Raw genomic sequence first — 26770 nt, forward strand, 5'->3', positions numbered from 1 at the left:
TACTTTACGAAATAATGCATTGCTTGATGTGGAAAGAACTAGTCAGTCCTCAGCTTTTTTATTTTTGAATGGCTTCTACAGACCAATTCATTTCTTGGTGAATCAGACAGCCACATTCTGAGGCCCTGCTCTGTAGTCTGGAAATATAACTTTTGTGAACGGATCTCAGTGATCATAGAATTCTGGGTAATACAGAAAAAACGACATAATGCAAGATGCTGCAAAGTAAACCGCTGAGTGATAGTACAAATGATTTGCTTGCAGGAAACCTGTCTACCCAAAAATCAGAGCCCAGATCCTTCAGTCCTTAATCTGAGCAAAATGATGCTCAGTTGTTTTGGTTGCAAGCACTGAAGGGGGAATTCTTAAATGCCCGCAAAAAACTTTTTCTGCCAATAACTTTTAACCAAAACCAAATAGTTTTGATTTTTTTTTTTACTACGCCTAAATATTAGACTCAACTACCTACTGCTGGTGTTGAATTAACATAATGTGCTTTAAAATGTCTGTGGGGGAAAGAGGGAAGGATATTAAATGTGTTTTAATATTATTTTAAAGGTTTTGGGTGGAAGATCCCCATGCTAAGTATGGCATTTTCTCTCTTTCTCACCCAAATCCTTTTTATGCTAAGGATTTTAGAATACCGAACAAAAGTGGTTCTGGATCTCTTGTTTCCAGTATTTGTCACTTTAATCATTTAATACAGTGCAATAAATAGAACCCTACTCAGTAGTCTCAATATTACTCGGGTCACCACCACACTTATGCTGTAAAACATGACACTATTTGTGAGCAAGGGTAGGCAAAAAAAAGTAGCACTTGAGAAAGTCGTCGTCGTCTTTTTTTTTTTTAAACAAGCGTTTGGATTTTGGTAAAAGAAAGTGTGTAAATGTATTCAGTACCATGAGTACATCCAACACTTGCAGCTTACCGAGCACAAAATGTACCAAAGAGTAATGCAATGTCACATGGTTTAACAAATTAAATCTTTAACATATATAGAAAGTACCATACTAATCAATATTTTGATGCGTCTGTGTTGGGGGTATAGGTGATTTATGTCCTGATTTACTGATGGAGAATACACCTCTTAACTCATATTCTGCCACACATACTCTCCTCAACTTTTCAGGGGAAATCTTCTATGTGGAAACTATAATGAATAAAACCATGGTTGCCTGTTTATGTATTTCTAAAGTTCTGAGTAAGAATGTATATATTACACAATGAATGCACCCTGGGACAAATTTATTATAGATATATATGTCATAAGGCCCCTCACATTCACTTTTGTTTTCATCTACCCCTAGTGCTGCACACCTGTGGCTCACTGGCAAAGTACTCACTTGACTAATACGTGGGAAAGCTCTTGTACTTTTGTATCCTTCAAATGAGGGTTTTTTAAATAATTAGTTTCATTCTTTACACGGTCTGTTAGATGCATTAAACTATATTTCATGAGTACATAAAAACTCATTTTGCTCTTTTGTTAAATTAGATGACTATAAACATACTGCAAAAGTAGAAAACAGAAGTTACAGTACATAAAGTAAGGTGCCCTACTGCAATTGTTATGTTTTAGGATTTTTTAAACAGATATTTTAGCAGTAATTCTTAAATGTTTATGTAATCCAGCTGTTACACAGCCTCAAGAGCTAAATTCTTTGTTTAGCACCATGCTTGCACTTGGTGAAGCTTTTCATGCGTTTTGGTATTTAACGTTAAAAAAGAGATTTAACCCTCAAGAATAATGGCACAATTAACTAAAACTTTTTTATATAATTTATATAGGCTCCAGAATGCAGAGTCATACACATGTACATTAACTTCATTAATGTAAGTAGTCCTACTGAATTCAGTGGGACTACTATGAGTGTTAAGCTGTGCCATGTTTTCAGGATGAGGGCCCTAGACAGTAAGTATTTATAATACAGTATATAACATCAACATTCATTTTTGTAACACCTTTAACTTTCCTGGTATTAAAGAGACTGTCTTGTACAACATCTGTTTCAGTGTAATGATGTCCTTAGATATAGAGGAGTGAGAAAAAAATTATGATCAACATGAAAAGTGCAATATTACAGCATGTCATCTTTGGGGATCACCAAGTCCAGCATGAGACTTGCTAGAAAACACCTCTAATCTGGTTGTGCTACTGAAATAACTATCAAAGAAACATGATACTTTGAACATTTTGTGCTGAAGAAAAGAAAAGTTACACTGAATTTTTAAAAAGAAAACAGGCATCAGTGGTTACACAGGCCTGTGACTAATAGATGTCCTAACTGATGGCAAAGGAAAGATCAATCATATTTTAATAGTTAACTCATGAAACATTTAGAGAAAATATGCCCAATATAGTACCATGTAGCATATTAATTTAAATTGTCATATTGAAATAACAACTTTTTTTGGTATACTGTAATGACCTGAAACTAATATATGAACACCTCTTGCAGATGGACTATATACTACAGAGGCCTTCAAAAGCAGTTCAAATCCTAAAATTTAAAGGGCCATTGTTAATTTAAAAATAACAGCTGGTCATATTCAAGCCTTGGCCTTTGTTACAGTCTCTAGACTTCAGGGGCAAGGAGACCTCAATGTCCTCATTCAGAAGTACCTGAGTTTAGAAAGGGTTGGGGTGAAAGAAGAAAGAGACAGAAAGGGTCTGGCAGTGACCTTCACATTTTCATGAAACTCCAGAAATTCTAGTTTTGGGGGTAAGTTTGTTCTGTTTTTATTTTAATAAAGTTTTAACTCTTTCGGCCATTCTTTATACATGCATGTGTGTTTACAACCTCCATTCAAGCTTACCCACAGCAGTTCTGCTATTTGTAATTGTTTGAAAACGTGGATAGCACAAGGTCAGTCTTTCTTTCTTTAAGCCAGCCAGAGCATTTTTTATAAATGTAATTTTAATGAAGTGCAAAGCTACAGATGTTGCAAAAACATATTCTTTAAAAAATTTCCTTGACAGCATGCCTCAGACTCCCTTCCCAGCAGAACGATAACTCTTCCTTGCCAACAAAGCCATTCTAATTTTATCTGACTGTATTTCTGCCATTCCCAGTTGGAAAATTGTAGAGGATGTTGGCAAAAAAATAATCCAACTAAACTCACTCTGTCTGCACCTCTTGTTGTTAGGTTATGTGAAAATTTAAACTCTACCCTCATGGGTTTAGATTGTGTATTATTTGCAGATAATAGCAACAAACCATACCTATATGCCTTATGTAAACATAGCATTATATCAGTAATACATTTTGTTCCTTTCTCAGAAGGGTAGTTGACAGTGGGAGTACAGTACTTGTAACTATATAGTCTCTAGCTGTCTGTAGGTGTACTTTTAACGTTAATGTCTTTCTATGTAGATGCAAGAATTAAAAGCCTGAGTATAAACATAATAAATATATTTTGTGGTGGGCATCAAGCCACTTAATGCAGAGACTTAGAGTAATGGTTTAACTGAGCACAAGGCTTTTACACCCTCCATCTTTCTAAGTACCCATCCATCTGCCCAGCTGTCTGAGGGCTTGTCTAACTTGAACATTTAGTTTGTGGCAAGCTGAGCTGTGAATCTACTTCGCATTAGCCTGCCATAGATTGACTGACTGTGGACCCTGCTCATGTGCATTAACAATTTGTTAATGATTTTTGATCTAGTCCCCTTTGAAATGGGACTACATCAAGGCACATTAACAAACTATTCATGTATCAGCAGGGTCCACACAGACAGTTAGTCTGCAACAGGCTAATTCTGGGACAGATTCACACTCTAACTTGCTACAAACTGAATGTTTGTGTATGTAAGCCCTGAGGGTTTTCAGTAGTTCCCTACCATAAGGTCCTATTCCTGCAAATGGATCCATCTGTCCTAGGTGGATACTTTGTACCAGCATGGACATCCACTGGCCTCAAAGGGGGTCAGTGCTGGCACAAGAGTCAACTCTTGCAGATCTAATTACAGACTCAGGGCTTAAGTTCTCTCCATGCAACTCCTGACCAACTCCTTTAACAATGACATTCACAGCCCAAACGCTATGGACAGACAAAGGTAGACCTCCCAAGTAACTGTTTCTATAACTCTTAAGAAATCTAGTGTGTATCATATTAATTTTATTTTCCATCTCTGTGTCTTACAGTATGAGAGCCCCAGGAACATTGCTAAATATGCCATTATCACAAGCAGCAGTGAGATAATTGAGATAGAACCTTTTGGTCAAAGGGACTAGATTTCCCTATAATTCACCTGAATAGAGTGCAAAGAAACTTGCTTAAAAGATCTGTTTCATCTTGTGACGTTTAACCCTCACCAAAGAGCGTGGAGGAAGTAAATGTTTCACATAATAAATAAATTCATACAGTACATAGTACCTCCTGTATCATGTTGAATTTCCTCAGTTTGGGGAAAGAAGACTCTGATTACACCTGTGTTGATATAAATCAGAGGTAAGTTCCGAGATGTTAGAGTATGAGTCCTCATAGGTTGGCCAGGTGATTTGCTTTTCTCTTTTTGATTCCTTGGCAGCCTTGCTTGAAATATACTTGCAATTGCATTAAGCAAAGGGAAACATAGGACAACATCAAATGCCTGAGCAGAAAGAAGGATCTCATGAAGAAAATGAGGAGACCCATCATTGAGACCTTCAGATAACTTATGGAAAGTTCTTCGTTCATTTCTTGATATCAACTTGTGCCGGACATTTTTTGTTACAGCCTTTGTATAAGTGAGAGAGAGAAATCCATGTTGTTGGTGTGAGCCATCTAAAAGTTTTGCAGTTGTCTGTTCCAGGAAAAAGAAACAATAATGAAAACTGCAGTAAAGAGAACAGGTTAAACATCTTAAACAGAGAATAATATTATTTCTTTATTAGCTCATCTTTTCAGGGTTTTTTTTGGGGGGGTGGGGAGAGGGATGGGACAGGGGCTTCTTACTTTCTCCAAACAACAAAAGAAAAGGCTTATTTAAATTTTTAGAAGGGCCATCTACCTCACAGTATGACCAAACGTTATCACAGCACAGCTCAATGTAAGCTGGAACTGCTGAATATTTTAGTGACACTAAACATTCATTTTTTTCTGTTCATCTGTGCTGTACATAAACCATTGAACACAGCCTGGTAGCTTAATATCCCTCAAATACTACTACCCAAAATATTTCTTGCACTTCAGAAAGTCAAAATTTACCAAAAAATATTTATTAAAAAATTGTGCATAAGATTAGAATTATCTACATTCCGTTACCCCTTCTTCATTTTAGAGAGTTTATTATCGCTTTCATTCCCTCTGTGGGCCCAACCATCACTCTATACCAGCGATGACAAGATAACTTTTTACTTCAAATTTCTCCTGCAGAACACCCGTAATACTAACTACCACACCCTATACACTAAATAATTCATCTCAATACTAAAAAAAAACCTTTCAAAATTTATTACATTATTCTTCAGAAATTTGCAAGATTTCTTTACACAGAGGGAAAGATTTTCTAAGGCACATTTGGAAGTTAGATGCCTAACTCCCATTGGCTGTCAGAGTGTATTAGGCTCCTGGCATCTGTACCTTTGAAAAATCTCCTCCAGTATCTAGATTAAACATTCATTTCTGACTGAAAATTGACCTTGAGTGAGGTACTGCAAAAGTTGAGAATTTTAAAATAAACTAATAAAACAAATTAAATAATTTTAACAATAAAGGAAAGCAAATAAAATCAAATTGGTTTTGACATAATATTATATATCATTATGATAATAGTGCTTAATCACTGAAGCATAAGTATAGCAACTGCATTTTGTAAACAGAGTAGATGCTTCTTTCAACATTTTCAGATTTTATTTATTCAGAATCAATAATTAATGTACTTAAAATTTTTATAAATGTAAGCACTAACTTCCTACATAAATGTAATTAGTATTTGTAATGCCGAGAAGCTGAAAGATCATATGATTAAGTGAATTGTAACCAATTAGTAAGTTAGCTTTCACTCTTATTAGAACAAATTTGAACAACTAGAATAAGTAAAAGAATGATGGACATATTCATGACAGAAAATAAATCAAATGGAACAGAACTTCCACTAACACAGAAATATTTCATATAATCTGTCATACCACTAAAGATAAAGGGTCCGTGCTGTAACCTGCTCAGGTCTCTACTCCCATTAACTTCAAAAAATACAATCATACAATTTTTCTAGCAACTCCCATTAACTTCAATGGGAGTTGCTAGAAAAATTGTATGATTGTATTTTTAGTAATTTTTAAAATTTTTCATTTCTGTGAATATGAGAGACTGAATACATAAGGCTTGTCTACATCAGGGAAAAGCCCACACTAGCTACTCTGTTCTAACTCCCTTCGTGGACATTCGTACGGCACACTAAGAGTATCTTTGTGCACATTAGCTTAATACACTTCAGAAGCATACTAAGCAAAACTGCCTGAAAGCACTCTTAGGCTACGATTACACTTATGGCGGCATGCAGAGTACAAATATTGCATGTCCTCCCAGCACAGGTATAAATTTCAGTGTGGATGGTGAAGCACTGCTTAGGTGAGTAAGGACACACCAGAACCTTAAGGTATGTACCCACATGCCCAAGCAGTGCCTCCCATCTCTATACTATTTTTAGCAGTGTACTGTCCCACTGCCAGAACCTTTTCCTGCTGCCTCCCTCCAGCCAGCGCCTTTCCCTGCTCTGTGTAGCTACGCACTGCAGTGTGAATGCAACCTGCTTTTTACTGAGAAGTGTCACTACATGTACCCTACACACCACCAAAAGTGTAGACATGTGTAGTGCGCAGTAAGGCACCCCAATAGTTCTGGGTTTTGTGGGTCTGTCCGCTTGAACCCACAAAACCCCTGTCCTGGTTGAAGCAGCTTCTATCCCACAGGGCTCGCCGGGCTCAGCTCCCTGCTCCAGGAGTTACGACTGGGCCCCTGGCATCGCAGTATTGCTCAGGTTTGGCCTGGCCCCCCTGATGGTGGTGAGGCCAGGCCAAATTTGTGTGAGCCTGTGCGACAAGTTACAACATCACTTACTCAAATTTGGCCTGGCCACCTCAGCTTCAGGGGAGTAGGGCCAAACCTGAGCAGCACTGCGATCCCATGCACCAGGAGCCAGGTAGCAATGCTCGAAGTAGGGAGCCTAGCCAAGCCTAACAGGCATCCAGGTTAGCACATTTTGGCCCTTTATGCTTTTTTTGGTATTACTTCTAGGCCACTCTAAGTTTTGTGCTTGCTCATGACTATTAATCAAATAGGAAAAAGGCCATGCAAGAGAAACAGTTAAGTAACTCGTATTACTTGCTGGCTGAGACTACTGTAATGTTCTGAGACTTTCAAGGAATTGTGACCATATGAACGGTTTTCTGTAATTATTGTATATATTGTAAATAATATATGTGAATAAATTAGTTTAAGGCATAGCTCAGTTACATAAAGTAATTAAAGGCACTGAGAATATCATTACAGCCACCACAAACAAGATACAATATACAATACTGGCTTTTGCGCACACATTTGGGCCTCAATCCAGCAAACACTTCCATACATGCTTATCTTTAAAGTATTTCAGCAGTCCCACTGATTTCAATGGGACTACTCACATGCCTAGGCTTACGCATGTGCTTAAGTACATCCTGCGATCAGGATCTTAGTTACTTTAAATGAGGCATTCTAGCTTTGCCACTTTACCAAATAGCAGTGGTGTAGATTTCAGAGGAAACAAAAGACACTGCTTCCCAGGCCCAGGCAAAGGAATTTGACAATTGTTGCCAGAGAACAAAAAGGGAGTAAAACAAGATAATAAATATATTCAGTACAGAGAAAATATAAATGACAAATAATGGGAAGAAACTAATGACATTTGAGATATTTTTTCTCCTACTTGTGTTTGTTAATGGAAGTTCTGTACTATAAGTTTTAAAAGGATTTCTTACAGGAGGAAAGAAGCCAGAGAAATTACTGAAAGGGTCCTGCTTGCTGACGGGTCGAACCAACAAGGTACGTCTGTTCAGCTTGTCAGTACAGGAAAGGAATACACCTCCGTATTGCCCCAGAGACCAACAGTCTTCCCCAAGGCTTGAGGTGATGCACAGAGAGGAGGAAAAAGACAAAAAGAAAAACAAAACAAAACAAAAGCCATAAGCCAAAAAAATGTAGAATTTTAAATTATGCTGAAATTTGCATAGCTCTGCACAGCTGTGAGACATAGCATGTGTCACACACACCTTCTGAAATGCCCAAATTCAAGGAAATCAAAAGAAAAACTGGTGTGAAAAATATAAATTTGAAATACTGTAATTTATGGGAAAGGACAACCCAATCAAGAGGTCATGGAATTAAAATCTAATAGAATTCTGCACACAAAACAGACTTATCACTTGATTTTCTCGGAATTAAACATTCAGCAAAAAGCTTTATTAGCGTGGAAGAGGATGATTACAAGAACAAAAAAATTGAGAAAGGAAAACAGTATCCAATTACATTTCAAATTTAGAGTACTTGTTCATAAGCACAAAATTGGTTATGAAGTGGTAAAATTATGTTTTGTATTATAATTCTTGCAATCATTCTTCTGAACATGTCTGAGAACAAAGAAAAATTATATTGTTTAAGTTTTAGAACAGAGTTATTTTGTTAAGCATCTTATTCCACTACAAAAATCTCACCACAAGTTTTTCTTTGCATTGTAGAAATATTCCTTCAGAATGTCCTGACTGCCAGCCTTCCCCTGGCCTGGAAAACAGAATGTTCACCTTATCTGTTCTCTGCATTTGGTTTGAGTCCACAGAATTTAGTCATATATAGAGTGTACTTTGAATAGTTTATGAATTGAAACTAGATTTGACAATGCAATTATGTTAAGTGGAGTAACTTAATAACCTGATAAAACTTAAGCAAAGAAAGAACACTACTAAGTTGGAAGGAAGCTCTGGAGAGTTTGAAGCTTTAGACTATTCAGAACAAAGAACCTCTCAAGCCTTTCACAGAATCTGTGGAAATAGTAACTTGTTAATAGTATGAGGGCTTGGTGTATGCTATTATATCTAAAAGCATCATGGTATAAACTGCAACAGAAGTTTCTAGAAAGAAAATGTAAGGTTTGATTAATAATTGTTACAATACGTTCAAACAAATATATATTTCTAATTCAGAGAAAAGAAAGAAAATTCAGAATGGATCTACTTTTCACACACAACCTGTAGTGTTTGTTCATTGTACTAAGTCTCAAATGAATTGATAACTGAATTAAGGACAGAATGAGAGGTATACACTGAATTTCCTTCCGATTGTTCTCATGGGAGACTTTCAAAAATGCCTACGGGATTTAGGAGTACAAGTCTCTCTGCAAATCAATAGGACTTGTGCTCCTAAATCCCTTAGGCACTTTTGAAACATCTCACCCTAATAAAAATTTTTTAAATATTTTAATGGATTATTTGTTGATTCTTCTCCCAAGGAAAGACACTAGAGAATTGTCCCATTTTCTCTTAATTACCATCTCCCACATACCTCCACAGATTCTGCTTCATGACAACTCACCATTCAGCTGATGAAGACTATATGTGTCTCCCTCAGAGCTTGTCTAAGCAACTCTACTTATTAGACTAGCACCTGCTACAATGGTAATGAACTCAGTTCCCTGCATTACAGTGCAGCTACTCCACGACAACAAAAACATCTCTTTTATTAGAAATTTCCTTCTGATGTCTTAAAAATAAACAACTTATCAAGCAGGAGACATAAAAAAACTAGACATTTACTATTTGGTAGAGTAAAACTAATCACAGTACAGTATTTGAGGCATTTTCCATTGTAAGCATTTGGACAACTCATTTAGTTCAACAAATACCAATTTTTAATGGTGCCACCCACACACAAAATGTATTTCTCCCAGAAGACTGAAATGGCTTATGTATACCCTGTTTGCAAGCAAGTCTAATTCTGGGAAATTCTGATTATCAGTGTTTACTGTTTAAAAAAAGTATAGTTATGGCTTATTTCACTATATTCCACAATGATTTTTTAATTAAAATTCAAATGATAATTCTGTCAATGAAAAAACTGCTTTCTTTTTTCAGAATGGAATTAATGTAGCATGACTTCCAGGAATTACCTGTTTCTGTAGTGGTCAATGTTGAAGCTCTCTATTTTACATTTGACTTTGGTGTATACATCTTGCACATCTACTGAGGCGCTGAGATCTTCTAATTCACTGACAACACAAATTTCTGCAATAACCAGTGATAATTAATGTAATAAAAATGGGCAAATGACATTAAAAAAGGACAGAAATTAGACTGAGACTCTGATTCTTATTAAAACATAAAAGCAACATTAATGTTTACAAAGTAGAGTTGAGAAATTAAACCTGAGACAGTTGGTGTCAAATTTTTAAGTCATTTTTGTGCCTGGCTTGCTCTCACTGTATTTTCCAAATGGACAGCATCACAGTAAGTCACTGAAAGTAGTGATGGGTTATTTTACTTTTCAACTTCAGAAAAGAATAGCACATTATTAAGTAAAGAGTGCTTCCAGATTTCAGTATGTTACTGCACAATTATGGTTATTAAATGAATCTAGAAAAATGTGCTGTTTTGAACTACTGTATTGAAACAACAGTATATCTTCCCTTCAAAATTTAGGGGGAAAAATGAATACAGGATTTTTGTTCTGTACATTTTGGCTTGAAAATCAATTAAAAAGAATCAGGGCCATTTACTGCTCTTGATCCACGTGAACTGCTAATATTGACATCAATGGCAATTCTGTGGGCACAGAGTAGTATACAGCTTTCTCTATAGCCTAAGCCCTGGTCTACACTGGGGTGGGAGAGTGGGGGTGGGAATTGATCTAAATTACGCAACTTCAGCTACTTGAATAACGTAGCTGAAGTCGACGTACTTAGATCGACTTACCGTGGTGTCTTCACCGCGGTGAGTCGACTGCTGCCACTCCCCCGTTAACTCCGCCTGTGCCTCTCGCAGCGGTGGAGTACAAGAGTCGATTTATTGCATCTAGACTAGATGCGATAAATTGATCCCTGCTGGATCAATCGCTGCCCGCCAAGCTGGCGGGTAGAGTAGACATACCCTTATACACCATTAAACAGGCTAGATCGGGGTGGGCAAACTTCTTGGCCCAAGGGCCACATGTAGGTATGGAAATTGTACGGTGGGCCATGAGTGCTCACGAAATTGGGGGTTGGAGGGCGAGAGGGCTCCAGCTGGAGATGGGGGCTCTGGGGTGGAGCTGGGGATGAGGGGTTGGGGGTGCAGGAGGGTGCTCCAGGCTGGGACCAGGGGCGGGAGGAGTATCAGGGCTGGGGCAGGGGGTTGGCATGGAAGAGGTTCAGGGGGGCAGGCTGTGGGCAGCGCTTACCTCAAGCAGCTCCCAGAAACAGCGGCATGTCCCCCATCCTGCTCCTATGCGGAGGTGGGACCAGGTGGCTCTGCGCGCTGCCCTGTCTGCAGGCACCGCCTCTTCACCTCCCACTGACTGCAGTTCCCAGCCCATGGGAGTTGCAGGGGCAATGGTTGGGGCGAGGGCAGCATGTGGAGCCCTCTGGCTGCCCCTACATGTAGGAGCCGGAGTGGGGACATGCCCTTGCTTCTGGGAGCTGTGTGGAGTGGGGCAAGACCCCAACCCCACTCCCTGGCTGGAGCACCAGAGCGGGACAAGCCCCAGACCCCGCTTCCTGGCGGGAGCTCGAGGGCCGGATTAAAACGTCTGGATGGCCAGATGTGCCCCCCCCAGGCCGTAGTTTGCCCATCACTGGGCTTGAGATACTCAAATTAAACAACAGCACAAAAGACACTTGATTTAGAGATGTAAGAGCATGACTGAGAGCTAGGAATTCTTGAGCAATAATCCCAGCTCTGGCAGAAACAATATTTTTAGGGCTTGGACAAGTCAGCTAACCTCTTTGCTCTGGTATCCTCATTTATAAAAAGTGTACATAATAATACTTACCTAACAACCATCCTGGTGATGGGGGTAATTTAGATAATATCAGTTGAAAATGCTTTTCATTTTCGAAGTGCATTACAAGTGCCAAGTTTTTTTTATCATCATGTCTACTGAATTTTCAGATTTGTTTCCTGTTAAGTTTCTGCTGTCAAATGTTCTGCTACATTTCTTTGTAAATTAACTTTAATCAGATAGATTAGTTTCTTCATTTTCTAAAACAGGGCGCCAGTACATTTTGTTAACAAGGATGTCAAGTGTGCATCCTAAGAAAAATATGTACTTAAATTCATACAATAATAAGTGATTGACAAAATCTACCTGATGAGTTATTTATAAATCTTATTAGTGAAAAAGTTATATTTTCCAAATCAAAAAGTTAGTAAGAAAAGTGAATTATGTACCACCTACCATTAAATCATATTTCTATTTTCAACATAAAGTAACCTGAAACAAATTAAATTCCTTCTTATTTTTAAAATATCATAGATACTGTGTTAAATATATGTCTGTGATGCATGGCTAGAAACGGTTAAACATTCTGCAAAATAAATAACCCTCAAAAGACATGTGGGGAGATGATGTTTGTGGTTTTGTGTATTTACATATGAGTGAGTAGGGTGGACAATGTAATCAACAGTCCCTGTCTATGCTGTATTCTTATAGATCAGAGATCAAAAGAACATTCTAGCATTTAAACGAATTGTAAACACGGGATATCTTGGTATTCATCTCTCCTTGAAATGTACTGTGAATAGTGGAGGAACACGCAAATTGCCTTATGTTAATTCTATAGCTAAGTACCAGTGATGGACCATCTTCAAAGTCATCCTAATTACCTTTTGTTCCCTGAGGAAATCCCAACTTGTCAAAGAGGACATGAAATTGTATAAAAGGTCTTTGGGTCCTGATTCTGTCATCTCAGATCTGCTTAGGCTTCATCAGGGGAAGTCTGAGTTGCAAGACTGAGGTCCCAGTTATGCTGATACGCCCTGAATATGATATTTGGACATTGGACTATAACTGACGAACTATTTCTGAAAGAACTCTTTGCAGCTACGAAGCTCAGCATCTCTGCTATGAATGTGCACCTAAATGAATTGAACTCATGTCTGTATGTATACTGCTCTTTTAACTATATTCTCTCTCTGTTGTTTTTTAATAAATTTAGTTTAGTTAATAAGAATTGGCTGTAGTGTGTATTTGGGTAAGATCTGAAACATTTACGAACCTGGGAGATAATGTGTCTGATCCTTTGCGATTGGTAGAACCTTTTCTTTTATATGATAAAATAAGATTTACAGAAATGTTCATCATATTTCACGTGGGTTCCCGGATGGAGGCCTGAGGCTGGATCACTTTAAGGGAACTGTCTGGTTTGGACTTCTGAGTAACCAGTAAGGTAACAAAGAAGCTGTTTTACGCTGTCTTGGTAAATCTAAGTGGAATAGCCACCAGTTTTATGGGGATTTGTCTTCCCCATTCTTTGCAGTTCACCCTAATTGACTGATCTTAGCTGGCCCTCATTGGGACCCCAGTCACAATGTCATTTAAAAATCAACACAATTTTTAAATGTTGATAGAAAAATGCAAAATTGTATTTAGTGGCATACAGTTGGGCACATACCATCACAAGAAAAACTTACTAAAATGTGCACACTGCTGATGCACAAACTTTTGATCTTTATCATTTAAAATGACTAACAAACTTTTAATTCAGATTTAGTATAGTCCTATTTCTTTTGAGGATGAGCCATGTGCCAAATTAAATTTTAACAGCCACCTGTTTCTGAAGTCTCTGAGTGGGAAAAACAAGAGAATAACTTCATATGAGGAAAAAATATACTGTTTTTCATACTTGCATAACTCCAAAGAAGTGAACAAATTGTCTTCAAACTTAAAAATCACTTTGTGGGCTAAGACTAAGCTGCAAAATTGCCTTTGCAATGCTCCCAATCTCTGCCAATCCAGATGCAAAGGACAATGCTGAAGTCTGATCCCATGCATGAAAGCATATTGCAGTATGCTAAAACACTAGACAAACACGTGCATCTTTTTTATAACTATCAGAGTTTTCAATTCATGAATACTTGCTTTAAATAGCAATTGGTTTTATCTTAAAATAACTACACACTTAAAGTACTAAATTAAAATAGATAATTCTATGTACCATACCTGTGCCTTTACTTCCAGGATCTGGTGCAAACAGCTTTATAGTAATTTTTGGCAACATCCATTGCATCCACAAGCTAACACGTCCACTTGATATTCCAATGTTACTTGTTGTTTGTTCCAAGGTAATAGAGTCTGAGAATGGAGAATCATCACCACCTTGTACAGAATCAGCCTAGAAAAAGAGAAATACTAACTGAAAAGGCGCAGTGACCACCCAGATTATGTAATAATTTAGAAATATCTCACATGACTGTCTTAAAATACTATAACAGGTCATATCCATATACTGTATATAATATGCTTATATACTGATCGTTTGTAAACCACCTTCCAGTGTGGCACTAAATTAGTATTGCATCACTCTATTGAGTAGCACAGTTAATAAATAATAATACCTGTGCTCCTAGCGCTTACACAATAAGAATTATCTTCAGAGAAATATATGCTTACTTCATTAATCAGTACTATTCAATTAGTTAGCAACACTATAAGAAACATGGTCAAATCTACACAACTTCATACAATACGATGGATTTTTTTCAAGACAAAATATCAGTTAATTTTTTAAAAAATATTTACTTTTTAAAATGCAAAAGCACCACAGAATATGGAAGCATTGGTAACAACTCCATAATTAAGGGTGCACTGAGATTTGCTCTTAACAGAGAATTGATATCCCTGTCTTTCATCTCTTTGGACTGAAATTAGTCTCTAAATTTGGGTCAATAATTCTCCATAGGACAACAGAATTTTCTATGTATTTTCTGGACAAAGTCTTTGTTAAATTTGCAAGGGGAAAATTATACATAAAACACCCTCTCCTTTTGAATTTTTCTATTTTCATCACCCCTCTGAAGGTTCTTCTAGCTGAACTACTATGGACCGCCAAACTTCACACACACACATTCTGATAATGTCTTGGACATAAGCCATTTTTGAACATTCAAAATTAGACACATAAAAGTTAGTCCCCCTATTCAGGAAAACCTAATGGAGTTTTGCCCAGATTATATGATGAAACTGTTGAGTTCTAGCATTTGCTTCCATTTTACAAACACTGCTAGCCTGCCTCATTACCTCTTCTCTTCACAAAAACCCTGGTGGATCAGGGCTGGCCAACAGGGAGCTCCGGGGTGGATGTGGGAAAGATAGTGTATTTGTGCATAACAGAGGGTGAAATCTGGTCTTTGTGAAGGGAAGAGAGGTTTGATTAGGTCTATGAGACAGTAGAGGAAGAAGAGATGTGAGAGTGGGGCTGTCCTTTGCAGTGGGAGCTGAAGGAGTGGATCCCAATATGTATACACATGCAGATGGAGTTCCCCCCATTGCACTTCTGTCTGCTGCCATGAGGCAGCCAAGGCAGCATTGCCTTGGGCATCTATGGTTCCTCACACTGCCATAACAGATGTACTGGGAGACTCACGGAAGCAGAACCATGAGTAACTTGAATATATCAGTATTTTTGCACTGCTGCCATGGGGAAGACCACATAGCTGGTCAGAGTGGCAGACGCAGTGACATTTGTGGACAATGTCAGCAAATGTGTCCAACTGACATGATCAATCTATAGATTAAGACCGTTGCACTCTGGACTTTTATCCTGGAACTTTTAGAAAAGCCAAAAATACTTAACTCAAAGTCATGCTAAAGAGAAAACAATTAATGTGGAGAACCTTGTTTTGAGGACTGTTAATATCTTCTGAGACTGTGTTCAAGGATGATTTGTTTACAATAATGGTTCTCAAACTTTTGTACTGGTGACCCCTTTCACATAGCAAACCTCAGAGTGCAATCCCCCCTTATAAATTAAAAACACTTTTAAATATATGTAACACCATTATAAATTATGGAGGCAAAGTGGTGTTTGGGGTGGAGGCTGACAGGTCATGACCCCCCATGTAATAACCTCATGACCCCCTGAGGGGTCCCAACCCCGAATTTGAGAACCCCTGGTTTACAAGATAAGATTGTTTGGGTTAAAACACTATTGGAAATAAATGCCATAACAAACTGGGTAGCTTTCCATGGACTATACAGTTATAAAAATTGCATGGATTTCCTCAGCTTGTGGTTCATTTTATTTCACTGGAGTTTCAATGCCTATTCTCTCCTTTGCTTTTCTTAAATTTTTTTTTTAAGCTGTGGGTTTAATCAGTACAAAACTTATTGGATGTCAGGCCATGTGTTTTTTTAGGTTTAACAACATCCCTTAACGTCTTTGCCTGCTTGGCTGATGCTTTCTTAGCTGGTTCCTGCCAACAAGAAAGAAGAGGAAATTTCAACCAACAAACTAGACCTCACCTCTGATCACCTTCCAGCCTTATCTTCAATGAAGCATGGGACTTTGTCTGCCTAAGGAAATATTCAGCTTCAACTAACATCACAAAAATCCATCCATATCTGACAGTACAGGAGCCTATTTCCCCCCCTCCCCCCCGCCCTTTTTCCTTCCTCTTCTCTGGTTGCTGCCCTATTAATATTTCCATCGCTCATGAAGAAAACTTGTTACCTGCAATATTCTTGCACATTTAAGTGATTTCATTTGTCTTTTTGTAATATGTATATATAATGTCTGGCACAATATGGGATCCTTGACTGTGGCTTCTAGAATCTACAACAGTACAAACAGATAATACTAACAACCATGTGTGATTATTAAGGAGTTAAAGCCTTAAAGCATTGGACAGACCACTAACAGTTTTATTACTGTGGAAGGGTGCACACACTATCTAATTAACTCATAACCAGCACTACTTTGATGGTTATGGAGGACAGAAGTGTTAAGTAAGAGTCTTCTCCTTTTTCTTCCCCATGGCATGGGTTATCTCCCTAACATGAAACAAAGGCAGTAAGAATATACTTGTTTTGTTTTGTATTTGCTCCTCAAAATGCTGGCTGAGAGCATAATGAGTTTCTTGACTGGTCTGTCCTTATGATAAAAGTGCTCACCTATGGGAAGTATTTATCTTCTGTTGCATCAGCAAACTCTGTTCCTTCCGTAAAACTGTAAAGGCTTGACAGACAAGGGCACAAAGATGCGTGCTCTCTGAGAAAGAGCAAAACAAATGAAAGCCACACCGAAAAACCTGTTTGGATGATGGTTGATCAGACAGAGGGGAGCTTCTGTTCTAGACTGACCCATATTATTTCCCCCTTCTATATGGAGCATAGGACATAAGCCAAGAACCTACTCTCTCCCTATGAGATTTTGGAGGAGTATCCTAATATTCACGTGCTCCACTAAAATCAATTCCTAGACTCAGACAGGAGTGTTGCTTCTCCAAACTCGGACTAATCCCCCTGTTCTTTTCCTTACTTCAATACCCCTCTCCACACATGGGACCTGGCCCCTCTTGATCCACCAGTTTGGAAACCTGACTAAGAGGAAAAGCTTTTTGCAAACTTGCTTGAAAAATCCATTGCCATTAATTTTAACACGTGAAAGTGAAGAGACTTCCATTTCAAAATGCATTGTAAAATCTCAGCTAGATGCAGATTTAACCAGACAGCACAGAAAATAGTGGGACAAATCTTTCTCTTCCCAGTTGTGTGCGTGTGTGTGTGTGCGCGTGCGTGTGCATGTTTGCTGCTGTTGTTTTTTAACAAGCATCAAGTTCTCACTGTGAACAAGAGATAGCTGTCAGTTTTGCCAGTGAATCTGAGACCAAAACAGACACAGTGTTTCCAATTCTTCAATATTTGGTGCTTTTCTTAAGGCCTCAGCTTCTGAAGTCAACTGATCATATAAGATACTCAGAGCTGTCATTAAAATAAAGTTAGTTTCCAACTTTTATGGTGTCACAGGCTGTCCCTTCACCTACCCTGCGAGTACTGCTGCCTAGCCTGTTCTTGTGGTCTCTTAGCCACAAACACATGCAGGCTGTTTCCCTTTCACCATATGTGCTTTTTAATTTTCAGTTTCAAAGCATAACAGATGGAATCACGGGTATATAGCAGGACGAATATTTTCACACAGCTTTCTCTCCTACCCACAGTTCACTCTCTGAACCCTTCTCTTTACTTCTCAGTTCTTCACCAATATATCCTCCCAACCACAGAGCCAATTCCCTCATTAATCCAGCAATTGCCACACAAGTCTCTGTAATCCCCAACAGAAACTGGTTAATGGACTTCAATTAAGTCTGCAGTCTTCCAAGTGCTGCAGCAACCTCAGTCACCAGGGTGCTACAAAAAGCACCCTGTCTCATATGGTTGTGGAGAAAGGTTTGAAAATGTGACTTAAGTGTATTTTAAAGGCAGAAAAACCAAAAGGGAAATGAAAAGAACCACAATTTTTTGACAGGTTTCAGAGTAGCAGCCGTGTTAGTCTGTATTCGCAAAAAGAAAAGGAGTGCTTGTGGCACTTCAGAGACTAACACATTTATTTGAGCATAAGCTTTTGTGTGCTACCGCTCACTTCATCAGATGCATTCAGTGGAAAATACAGTGGTTGACAAGAACGTCTGCGGAACAGTGGGGGGGTGGAGGGGGGGAATAAACATGGAGAAATAGTTTTACTTTGTGTAATGACACATCCACTCCCAATCTTTATTCAAGCCTAAATTAATTGTATCCAGTTTGCAAATTAATTCCAATTCAGCAGTCTCTCATTGGAATCTGTTTTTGAAGTTTTTTTGTTGAAGAATTGCAACTTTTAGGTCTGTAATCGAGTGACCAAAGAGATTGAAGTGTTCTCCGACTGGTTTTTGAATGTTATAATTCTTGACGTCTGATTTGTGTCCATTTATTCTTTTACGTAGAGACTGTCCAGTTTGACCAATGTATATGGCAGAGGGGCATTGCTGGCACATGATGGCATATATCACATTGGTAGATGTGCAGGTGAACGAGCCTCTGATAGTGTGGCTGATGTGATTAGGCCCTATGATGGTGTCCCCTGAATAGATATGTGGACACAGTTGGCAATGGGCTTTGTTGCAAGGATAGGTTCCTGGGTTAGTGGTTCTGTTGTGTGGTGTGTGGTTGCTGGTGAGTATTTGCTTCAGGTTGGGGGGCTGTCTGTAAGCAAGGACTGGCCTGTCTCCCAAGATCTGTGAGAGTGATGGGTCGTCCTTCAGGATAGGTTGTAGATCCTTGATGATGCGTTGAAGAGGTTTTAGTTGGCGGCTGAAGGTGATGGCTAGTGACGTTCTGTTATTTTCTTTGTTGGCCCTGTCCTGTAGTAGGTGACTTCTGGATACTCTTCTGGCTTTGTCAATCTGTTTCTTCACTTCAGCAGGTGGGTACTGTAGTTGTAAGAATGCTTGATAGAGATCCTGTAGGTGTTTGTCTCTGTCTGAAGGGTTGGAGCTAATGCGGTTGTATCGTAGAGCTTGGCTCTAGACAATGGATCGTGTGGTGTGGTCTGGATGAAAGCTGGAGGCATGTAGGTAGGAATAGCGGTCAGTAGGTTTCCGGTGTAGGGTGGTGTTTATGTGACCATCACTTATTAGCACCATAGTGTCCAGGAAGTGGATCTCTTGTGTGGACTGGTCCAGGCTCAGACGTCAAGAATTATAACATTCAAAAACCAGTCGGAGAACACTTCAATCTCTTTGGTCACTCGATTACAGACCTAAAAGTTGCAATTCTTCAACAAAAAAACTTCAAAAACAGACTCCAATGAGAGACTGCTGAATTGGAATTAATTTGCAAACTGGATACAATTAACTTAGGCTTGAATAAAGACTAGGAGTGGATGTGTCATTACAGAAAATTATTAAAACTATTTCCCCATGTCTATTTTCCCCCGGCCCCCCACTGTCCCTCAGACATTCTTGTCAACTGCTGGAAATGGCCCACTTTGATTATCACTACAAAAGCTTTTTCACCCGCCCCCCCCCACCACTCTCCTGCTGGTAATAGCTCACCTTAAGTGACAGGTTTCAGAGTAGCAGCCATGTTAGTCCTTTTCTTTTCACCTTAAGTGATCACTCTCATTACAGTGTGTATGGTAACACCCATTGTTTCATGTTCTCTATGTATATAAATCTCCGCACTGTATTTTCCACTGAATGCATCCGACGACGTGAGCTGTAGCTCACGAAAGCTTATGCTCAAATAAATTTGTTAGTCTGTAAGGTGCCACAAGTACCCCTTTTCTTTTTACAATTTTTTTGTAATCTCATGATGTTTTTGGGCCCACCTCATTATTTCTAAATGCTTGATGCTGGCAACGCTGCAGACACTATTGCATGATGTCTTTATGATTTCATAGTCTGGATAGGAACTGGCTATCCTATGCCTATAAATGTTTCAATTCAAAATTGGCATTAAATTTGGAAGCCACTCAGATCAGTGAAAAAGAATTTTATAATTTTAAAAAGATTTTATGTAACCGGATTGGCCAGAAAAAATGTTTGCCTGGCACCAACAAGAAATTAAAAACAACTGGAACTGTGCAAATTTCTTTGAGAATTCTTGGCCTTCACAACATCCTCTGGCAAAGAGTCCCATAGGTTGATTGTGTGTTGTGTGAAGAAATACTTCTCCTTGTTTTAAAATACTTGTTTTAAATCTGCTGCCTATTAATTCCATTTGGTGACCCCTAGTTCGTGTGTTATGAGAAGGAGTAAATAGCACTTCCTTATTTACTTTCTCTACACCAGTCATGATTTTATAGACCTCTGTCATATTCCCCCTTAGTTGTCTCTTTTCCAAACTAAAAAATCCCAATCTTATTAATCTCTCCTCATATGGAAAACATTCCATACCCCTAATAATTTTTGTTGCCCTTTTCTGAAACTTTCCAATTCCAATATATCTTTTTTGAGATGGGGCAAACATATCTGAACGCGGTATTCAAGATGTGGGCATACCATGGATTGATACAGAGGAAATATGATATTTTCTGTCTTATTATCTATCCCTTTCTTAATGTTCCCAACATTGTTAGCTTATTTGACTGCCGCTACATGCTGAGTGGATGTTTTCAAAGAACTATCCACAATGACTCCAAGATCTCTTTCTTGACTGGTAACAGCTAATTTAGATCCCTAATTTAGAAGCCTCTGCCCCCTACATGTGCAGGCACTGGCTCTATGGCTCCTACGCTGAGGAGGTGGTTTATCTCCTGACGTAGCAAGCTCTTGTGAGAAGGGTCCCTGAAGAGGGTATTGGGGTGGGGGAGAAAAGGATGGAGTAGCCAACTTGGATGATATCCACCACCCATTAGTTGGAGGTTATCCGTTATCAGGTGCTGCAGAATGGGGTGAGATGATCTCTGATGGAATCAGTGTGGCTTCCAGCATGAAATGAGGAGAGTGTTCTATGGGCACCTCAACCAATCCATCAAAACTGTCTCTTCGAGGAGGAGAGCTGAGAGGAAAGTTCCTAAGATCCCGACATCTTTTGTCTGGAGAACCTGGGCTTCTTCCTCTAAGGTTCATTCGATCTCTGTGTATATTGAGATGGATATTGAGATGAGTACTGTGAGCGAAGCTTGAATGGTGGCTGAGGGCTGTACTTTCTTTTGTATCCAGGTGTATAGATCCTGAGGGATTGAAGAGTGGCCTTCGAATCTTCTAACGTGCAGAGGGAGGGATTAGTCTTTTCAGTAAATAATTTAGTACCCTCAAAGGGGAAGTCCTCCACCATCATTTGGACCTCCTTGGGGAAACCAGAGAGATGAAGCCACAAGGCCCACCTCATCACAGTGGCAGTTGAAATAGAATGTGCCACCGTGTCAGTTGCATCAAGTGCAAACTGGAGAGATGTTTTTGTTACCAGATGGCCCACATTAACCAAGGCTTTAAAATCGGTCCTTGTGAGAATCGGAGGGCTGTTCAATAAAAGAACTAAGCTTCACGTAGGCCACTAGGCTTAATAGTTCACCACTCTGAATTGAAAAATGGACAAGGAGTAGACCTTCCTGTGAAACAGGTCTAGGCGCTTGCAGTTCTGGTCATAAGGGGTGGACTTAAAGTGGTGTTGGTAGCCTTTAGAGTTAACTGCGTATACAATGATTGAATTAGGAGGCATCTGTAGGAACAGGAATTCTGCGTCCTTTTCTGGCATATAATATTTCTTGTCTGCCTTCTTACAAGTTGGTCGGACTCACCTTGGTGGGGTCCAGTAGAACCTTATTAATAGGGAGGGCCTCTCTGGAGGAGACGGAGGAATGTAGAATGTCCACCACCTTGTGGCGCGACTCAGACGCCTCTTGTAAATGCATTTGGAATGCGTCTGCCACCCTCTGTACCAAGTCCTGGAACAGTTTAAAGTCATCCGCCATAGACGGCAGAGAGGGCATCACTGTCTCATCTGGTGATGATGATGAGAAGTGGGCTGGAGGAGTGACTATCTCTTCCACTTCCCTTGCTGCTCAGGGAGATCAGAGGCCCTTGAGGCAGCGGCTGAAGGAGGGCACTTCCTCAGCTGTTGGCAGGCCATACTAGCAGTGATGGAGGCCTGTTGCCTTTGGGCCTGCCAGGGTCCCAGTATGGCCATTGTGATGGGAAGGGGCCTGGTGGTTGGTACCATGGTTGCCCAATCCAGGGAGGCTGTGGGTCAGAAGGGTGGTATGCCCACTGTCCATAGTGAAACTGGGCTCCGTATGGCAGGTGAGAAGAGTGTTGGGAAGCTAGGTCCTTTTGCTCACTTTCTGATTCCGACGACAAAAAGGGTGGTGCATGGCAGGAGGTCATTGGTGAGCCAAGGGTGCTGGGTGAACTCAGTACCAGGGCCCCAGCACCGTGGAAAGGAGAGTCCAGTGTGTCGTACACCGAAAGATCCGTCGCACACTGGAAATCTGTCAGTGCAGAGGGCGTCAGTACCAGCGGAGGCTGTTGGTGCCAAGAGATTTATACTAATAGTGTCTGACACAGAGACCTGATAGCATGGTGTATCGGTACCTGACGTATCGTCATCAGTACTGATGTTCATGACAGTACCAAGGGAGACTTCGCCAGGGTGGATCTTACACCCCTGAGGAACCAATGCTTCTTTGCCTGTGCTCATCGGGTCTTTAGGCATTCCGACTTGCCCTGTCAGTCTGATACCGCACGTGCCTTTGGTACCAGATTTAGATGGGTTCAGTGTCGTTGGTACTGATGATACAGACTGAGCTGGGGATTGTTTTCAGCTCAATCGGAGTTTGCTATGAGGACTCACGAACCTTTTCTTAGAGGCCTTACATGAGTGGCTCGTAGGTGTCTCTCTTAGCTCACTCCCTAAGAAGTGAAGGTTGCAAAGTGAGGGCTCCAAATCCCACTTAATGCTTTTCTTTGAGAACTGTGGTAAAACAGATAGACTCCAAACATCACCAAAGGGCACTTTACACAAAATAAAAATGTTGTTCAGTTTGGACTAAAACTAGGAAGTGTTGCAAATTTCCTTGACTTTTCTGGAACAATTGCTTTTGTTTTGCTACAGAAAAACACCCCTAAAACTATTACCATCTTGGCACAGAGCGAAACTGGTATAGGAATAACACCAACATGGCATGACTCTGTTCCATTTGTGGGGAAAGCATCCAGTGAGTGTTTTGACATAGAGTGGAATCATATCTCCGGGCATTCTATCTTTTCTTTCGTAAATTAGAGAAATCTCAGAAATGTAATCTGCACTGTTAGAAAATCAAAATGTGGACATGTGCAGCAAATGATTTAAAGGTTAGTCGTTACTGATTATGTTTCACTTGCAGATTCTAAGTCTAATCAAAACAACTTCTTGTTTTACCTTGCCATCTGGAGGAACATTGGGGTTCCAGGACTCCAAAGTAAGTTTGAAACAAAAGCCTGATTGCAGCAATTCATCAGAGGTGGGGGTTTTTTAATGTAACCCAACTACTTACTAGAATAAAGCAGTAATTCTCATTCAGTTGGATGTGATCACATTGGCAATGACAGTAGACTTCCATGGGGATTTTCTATAGCTAAATCAATTGTAAATAGCATAAATACTGCAAACACAGGAATTACTACAAGAGTTTTCTTATGCTGCAAATCAGATTACCCTGACACCACTTCTTCAGGCACAACGGACAAAGGCAAAGGTATTATTACTTTGGCTAGAGATAAACCAGACTCAGACCTAGTGAAGCCGAAACTACAAGAACAAAGTCATTTCTAAGCTTTACAGGCATATAAACCACTCTACAAATACTTTATTTCCAAATCAGAAAGACTGCAATGATAATAAAGAAATTATAAATCATAAGGCAAAACAATGGTTCAATCTTTTTAAAGGACTGCTGGTTTACATCAATATGATGGACAAATACCAGGATGGGTAGCTCTCTTGAACTTCTTTCTCCCTTTGATATTCTTCCTATGGAACATTACCTACCCATTCTCTGATATCACTAACACCTGCCTTTTTGAAGTATTTTTTCCTTTTTCTGCTGCTCTCACATCTTCTTTTCCTTAGAACCATGAAAGCTATCATTTCATGATCACTTTCACCCAAATTGCCTTCAGTCTTGAGAACTGCAACCAATTCCTCCGTGAGTCAGAATCAAGTCTAAAATGGCTTGATGGTTTGTGTAGAAGTAATCCAGAAATCGCAGTTACCTATCAGTCGTGGAAGCAAATAGCATATTGGCCCACGCATTTTAACTTTGTAAATCACTATGTGAAAGGGTCTCGCTTTCTGTACATTATAATCCACCAAAGCAAATTTCAGAGGTTCTCTAAAGTCCAGAGAAGTTTATCTCTCAGTGGTCAGACTTACAATTTTACTTTTTAGGCCCATTTTACAGACCAAGAGAGGGATTAAGGAAATGGCTATAGTTACCCATATGTTTTCTAAATAGGTAAAATGTCTTCCCATGGGAAATGACATAGCTTACACCAAAGCTTTTGTATTGATGAATCAGGTTTTCAAACAGAGACCTAAACCTTAGAGTACAGAGCCAGATAAACCAGCAGATGTGTGTAAAAAACTGGGAATTAAATGTAAATTAATTACATTTAATTAATGTAAAGTTATACATTGCATATAATCCATAGTCATCTGGACATTGAGATGGGGCAAACAAGCAGATCATGCAAAAATTTTACACAACCATCCCTTAGGTCTTTGGGCTGTTCAATCCACACCAAACAGGTTTTATGACTTTTGAATTTATCAAACAGAGAAGAATACAATTATCTTATCACATTCATATCAAACACTGAAATCTGAACCTCTGCTTTAAGCATTAAGCAGTACATTTCTCAGTTAAAGCAATATTTGGTGGCAGGTTTTTCCTTGTCCCAGTAAAATGTACAAAGGTCAGGAAAGGGAGACAAAGCTAATTACACCAGGAAATCCTAACCTAAGGAATACCAGACAGGTGACAAAGGTATTTTACTTTATCTACATCCACAAACAGAAAGGCCCATGAAAAATTCAGTGCTGTTGGAAGGGTTCTTATGAAATCATAGGAAAAATATAATCTGTGGTGCCACATAAGGCAATGTAGAGTATTTATTTATTATCATTCCACTGTACATGCTGAAACTTGCTTCCTTCTTCAATCTAACTTGTAAAAATGGATGACAGTTTAAGACTTAAGTCAGTTCTAAATGTAGGCACCTGAAAATATTCTATCAAGGTCAAAATGATAACCCCTCCAATGGTGGCTTATCAGGAAGAATCTCCTGATGAGTACCTACTGCCTAACTGAAATAAATGGAGAAAAGTCAGAGATCTGTACTGGGCGTGTCCAGAAAAACCATCTGTAACAAATAATATCCAGGCACTGTGTGGAATGAAAAGTTGTGTTTCTAAAAATTGCCAAGTTCAGCTATCAAAACCTCTTAACCCATTATTGATGATCGATGGCTGAAGAGCACACCAAATAAAATAATCAGTTTTCATGAAAGAGCAAAAGTGTATGGTGAACATACACTCTCGTGTCATGTGTGTTTCACTCAGGTACCCAAGAATAATGTTAGGTTTCAGAGTAACAGCCGTGTTAGTCTGTATTCGTAAAAAGAAAAGGAGTACTTGTGGCACCTTAGAGACTAACCAGTTTATTTGAGCATGAGCTTTCGTGAGCTACAGCTCACTTCATCGGATGCATAGCATATCGTGGAAACTGCAGAAGACCTTCTTCTGCAGTTTCCACGATATGCTATGCATCCGATGAAGTGAGTTGTAGCTCACGAAAGCTCATGCTCAAATAAACTGGTTAGTCTCTAAGGTGCCACAAGTACTCCTTTTCTTTTTAAGAATAATGTTGTTATAATTGGAAAGCTTTCCTTATACTATTTGGACCCACACTGGCGAGATGCATATATAGAAATGGTTGATTCATATATTGAAGACATACAAATTGCTGACGAAATTGCATTCATGCCATCCAAACTGCACTGCAATGCTTCCGGACACCTTTCAAAGGGGGACAGAGACATCCCATCTGCTGACCTCACAGGATGTTCCAGGAGGTGTGCTGCATGTCTAGAACCTGTGTCTGAGACAATACAGAAAGATTGCTGAGGCTCATCTATCCCTCTAACTACTACTCCATGCTGCTCATCCACATGGACACTAATGATATTGCTAGGTATGACCATAAGCAGATCAGCAGCGACTACAGGGGTCTGGGAGCAAGAGTGAAGGAGTTAGAGGTGCAGATGGTGTTCTTGTCCATTGACGGTTGGGGCCCAGTCAGCGACAAGTTCTTCCTGAAGAT

At 39.4% G+C, this 26770-nt stretch overlaps 1 protein-coding gene across 16 annotated transcripts in view; it reads right to left on the reverse strand.

Annotated features, from left to right (window-relative positions):
* Positions 1 to 26770, reverse strand: part of VPS13B (vacuolar protein sorting 13 homolog B) — a 914031-nt gene that overhangs the window by 309642 nt on the left and 577619 nt on the right. For 12 of the 16 annotated variants that reach the window (XM_037892217.2, XM_037892214.2, XM_043539292.1 and 9 more), the window contains exons 26-29: positions 14152 to 14323; positions 10127 to 10241; positions 7947 to 8088; positions 4381 to 4789 (exon numbers count right to left, since the gene is read on the reverse strand). In XM_037892217.2, the coding sequence (XP_037748145.1) occupies positions 4381 to 4789; positions 7947 to 8088; positions 10127 to 10241; positions 14152 to 14323 (838 nt within the window). Of the gene's footprint in view, positions 1 to 4380; positions 4790 to 7946; positions 8089 to 8678; positions 8746 to 10126; positions 10242 to 14151; positions 14324 to 26770 lie in introns of those variants that run through there. The other 4 variants (XM_027818377.3, XM_043539293.1, XM_043539296.1 and 1 more) reach the window with 2 other exon arrangements.

This window comes from Chelonia mydas, chromosome 2 (genome assembly GCF_015237465.2).
Source record: "Chelonia mydas isolate rCheMyd1 chromosome 2, rCheMyd1.pri.v2, whole genome shotgun sequence".
NCBI classification, from domain to species: domain Eukaryota; kingdom Metazoa; phylum Chordata; order Testudines; family Cheloniidae; genus Chelonia; species Chelonia mydas.